Source organism: Rhinopithecus bieti, unplaced genomic scaffold (assembly GCF_001698545.2).
Source record: "Rhinopithecus bieti isolate Rb0 unplaced genomic scaffold, ASM169854v2 scaffold_19546, whole genome shotgun sequence".
Classification (NCBI taxonomy): Eukaryota; Metazoa; Chordata; class Mammalia; order Primates; family Cercopithecidae; genus Rhinopithecus; species Rhinopithecus bieti.
Window position 1 is genome coordinate 412,669 of NW_016809475.1, and position 4,259 is coordinate 416,927.

The 4,259-nt window shown below is 45.7% G+C and overlaps 1 protein-coding gene across 1 annotated transcript in view; it reads left to right on the forward strand.

Annotated features, from left to right (window-relative positions):
• The window catches only part of SP110 (SP110 nuclear body protein), a 48,299-nt gene extending 44,324 nt beyond the window's left edge, over window positions 1–3,975 (forward strand). The window contains exons 13-15 of the mRNA XM_017889518.1: window positions 2,199–2,297; window positions 2,776–2,918; window positions 3,724–3,975. Of these exons, the coding sequence (XP_017745007.1) occupies window positions 2,199–2,297; window positions 2,776–2,918; window positions 3,724–3,783 (302 nt within the window). The 3' untranslated portion in view covers window positions 3,784–3,975. The remainder of the gene's footprint in view (window positions 1–2,198; window positions 2,298–2,775; window positions 2,919–3,723) is intronic.
• The last annotated feature ends 284 nt before the right edge of the window (window positions 3,976–4,259 follow it).

Sequence of the window (4,259 nt, forward strand, 5' to 3'; positions counted from 1 at the left end):
GTCCACCCCCCGCCATCCCCTTCCCATACCTCTCATGTATACATCATAGAGCTCCCAAATCATTCCCCAGGACTGTGGTCTTTCCATGCATAATTTCCACCTTGTGCTTCTTCCCCACGTTCTGTAGGAATTCCCAGAGTTGATCTTCTGGATTATGAATTCATTTTTTACCATGCCGCTGTTCCTCGTCTGGATTCAGCTTTTCTTCTTAATTTTCTCCACCTTGCTTTTCCTTTCCCTGAGCTCTCTCTTCTCTATTTGCTTGCTTTTCACAGCAGGTTCCTCGTTGTTTACTCATGCTTCCTAATGGGGACCTAAATCCACCGCTGCTGCAGCTCACTTTACAAAGGAACCAGCTGATGTTAAAGAGCCCCAAGCATCCCCCACAGGGTTCCTGGGGCTGCAGGGTTTCATCCTTCAAGGCCTGGTTGCTGAGATGAGTAGGTGAGACTGAGCCAAACTCAGCACTATTGGGAACAGGCCAGAAAGCTGCCCTGAGGCATAGGATAGTTGGCTTTGGAAGTCCTTGGGCCTGAAGGCCCCACTTCACTTGATGACTTGCCTCCACTGGGTAAGGAAGGGACTGATGCTTGTCCCCATGACTCTGCACATCAGCTTGCTCCCCATGGCCCCCAAAACCACCCCCTGCTCCCTCATCTGCTTGTGAATGTGTTTGGGACATTTGTGTTCACTAAAGCTGTATTCACCACAGGGAATTAGCGAAGACATTTCTGTGGGGACAGAGAACTGTAGAAGGTCCCCATAGCTGTGCCAATCTCCCTCAAGGTTTGCAATAGTGGTCCAGAGTCACCTGGAGCTCCGCCTTTCACTCACATTAGGAACCTGCGGCAGCAAGTTTCTCACTCAAATTTGATAACAGTAATTCACACTTAGGTAATCCTTCTAATAAGTGGCAGAGCCAGGATTATAAGCCCCTCCCACCCCACCCCTCCCCACCCCCTAGTCTGGCTCCCAAGGACACGCTCTCATCTGCTGTGCCATATTTACTGAGTAGAGTCTAGAGACAAATGGTGGAGCTGTCCCCTCCATGCAAGAGGGCCGCTGTTGAAACAAAGCTTTTCCCACCCTAAGTTCCCACACACCCCTACCTTCCACCCCCATGCCTAGCCTTGCTGCCAGCCCCTGCTCCTGTGAGGCCAGGCATCCTGTAGGGTTCTGTCGGGAGGGATTACGTCCTCACTTCTCAGCGTCCCTCCTTTCTCAGTCCGACTCTACCTACCTTGTATCTTTCCAGAGAAATGAATGGCTTCTTCACCACTGATGCTGTTCCTTCCTCTTTCCATCAATGCTCTTGTTTTGCCATTTGTTTTCCTTTAGCTCTTTCAATAACCATTTGAGGCAAGGGAGAGAGTTGGACCAGATGTTCTCCTAGGCTCATTTTAGGTGTACTATCCTCTGTAACTCAACATAAGACATGGACAACCCCTTCATTTCTCCCCAGAGAAACAGCCCCTGCTGTCTTTCTTTAATGAATTCACCCATAGTGAGGTTGGAGGGGAAGGCAGCAGGAATTGCTGAGATTTATTTTAAACCCTCTTGCAACTGCTTCTCCTGAATCTAAACTCCAGATTTCTACCCAGGGATTCTGAGTTGCCAGACCGCTCCGTGAGCAACTGGGAAATTAGTTCAGAGCTCTCCAGGGTTTTCTTTTATTCATCAAGGAAGAAGCAGGGAAGCAATAAAATGAAAAGAAACAGCAAATAATTAAGACTGACACCATCCCCTCAGTGCCAGCCACCTCACTCACCCAAGTCTTCATTTGAATCAGGAAATAAGATTATAAATGAAGATTTTTTTTTTCCTCTGGCAACATGAATGCAAAGAAATATTTTAGGTAGGCAACTTCCATCAGCACAGAGAAATCAGCAGGATGCTTATAGAATAGAAGACTATTCGGTGGCAGCCAATTCACTTGCAAATTAAGACACATTCACTGAAGAAGCCCTATATGTTCTACTAAAATGTTTTGTTGACTGTAGTGTTGGTGGCGGTGGTGGTGGTTTGTTGCAGGCTGCTGTGTACACATAGCTTATTTGCCACTCAAGATGCGAGAGTTCCTGCAAACTAACCAGAGCATGTTAATACCCTGTACATTACTGGAATTCATGGAGGGGAGAATTCAAAAGGAAGACGGAATGAAGACTGAATAACATGAAACTCTTCTCTTCTACTTTCAGGAAAACCCAAAAGTGACACTGTGGATTTTCACTGTTCTAAGCTCCCTGTGACCTGTGGTGAGGCGAAAGGGATTTTATATAAGAAGAAAATGAAACACGGTGAGTTCCTCGGTCTTCTGCTCTTTGGAATCCCTAGATGAAGGACTCACTAGAAGGGAGGAAAATACCTGGGTGTATAATTGATCAGGAAATGGACCCTAGGCTGCAGAAGAAGAAACACTTCTTAGGAAGGAATTTCCAAACTCTTCCACATCATGGTATTTTTGGCAACCAGATCACTCCACTCTCACGTGGAAGTCACCCATGGGCCCTGCTGTACTGACAGCCATGTCCTTGCTGCATGTAGGCACCACATGAATGCAAAATCTGTCCCACCCCCTCACCACTCAGTCAGGCTTTAGGGCTGGCTTCAGTCCAAGAGAGGAGGCCTTCAGACTCCCCTGCTACTGCTTCCACCTCACAGAGGAAGTCTCTCTTGACCTGGAAAGGTAGAAGGCCACAATTAGGATGAAGAGGTTTAGGGTGAATTCACAGAGAATGGTGGTAGATCCAAGAATGGGCTTTCTTTTGCTTACAGGATCCTCAGTGAAGTGCATTCAAAATGAGGATGGAACTTGGTTAACACTCAAAGAATTTGAAATGGAAGGAAAAGGAAGAAACACAAAGAACTGGAATCGGAGTATACATTGCGGAGGAACGACCCTAGGAGAGCTGCTGAAGGTATTATAATGACAAGCGACAGATAGGTGACGGGTTTAAATCCTTGAAGGAGAAGTGGGGTTTTAACAGCAGAAATGTGAAGAGCTCCCATTAGGATTCAAGAGCATGATTTAAAAGGAGTTAAATGTTCATAGAAAAAAAAATTGTGGGTGACAAAGTTAGGAGCACAGATTGTTCCTGATGGTGGAGAACTTTAAATGCAAGGAAAGGAGTGCAGGAACTTTAAATGCAGGCAGAGGGCTTTGAGGTCAAGAGAGATGTAAGATGCTCAAAAGAAACTAGCTGAACAGATGCCTGCAATCGCTCCTCTGCATCCTCTACCTGACACCTATTCAAGGCCAGCTCATCTGGCCCCCTGCAGCATTTCCAGACTGCCCAGTCCATGGTCCATCTCTCTGCTGCGCGTCCACAGCAGGCTATTCCTGTCCTGAGAACAACTAGTCTCCGTGATCCTAGGACCCAACACAAGGCCCCTCTCAGTAACACTCAAGAAATTATCACTAGGATGAAATCATAAAGATTTTATCTAGAGAGGAAAAATGGAAGAAGAAAGGAATGGATGGGAAAGAGTAAGAAAGAAGAACTTGGGTCATGGGTTTGAGTGACAGGGGAAAAAGTGATTTTATCACTAAGTGAGGTCCAGAAGAAAACTGACTGGGGAGGGAGCTAATTTTCTTTTGACGCCTTGCGTTTGAGATCCAGTGTGATGTCTGGGTACAGATACTCATAGGAAGTGGGAAGGCCAGTATCTACAGAAGAAAAACCTCCAGAATAACCTCATTCATTGACTCCTTCTGTCTTTCAGAATGGACTTTTGCTGTGTCCTCCAAGAATAAATCTCAAGAGACAGTTAAATAGCAAGTGAATTTCTACTACCCTCTCAGTCACCATGTTGCAGACTTTCCCTGTCTGGAGGTTCATCTTAGAGCTCCCGAGTTTCCCAGCTCTGAGTCACCTCCACATTTGGGCATGGCATCTTCAAAACAATTAATTTTCGTAGTTAATTTGGGATGGGGAAGCAAATGACTCTAAAATAAAAATTAAATGATAAAGCTCATCATGTCCATGTGTTTTAGCAAAAAGATCTGGATATTTGGATGGCTATAAACCAAAGGTGTCAGAAATAAAATACTCTAAGCCTAGGTAACATAGCAAGACCCCATCTCTAACAAATTTTTTTTAATCAACCAGGAATGGTGGTGTGCACCTGTAGTCCCAGCTAAGGCTAAGGTAGGAGCATTGCTTGAGCCCAGGAGTTCAAGACCAGCCTGAGTGATATAGTGAGACTCTGTATTGCTATATAGAGCGATGTAATCCCAGCACTTGGGGATACCAAGGTGG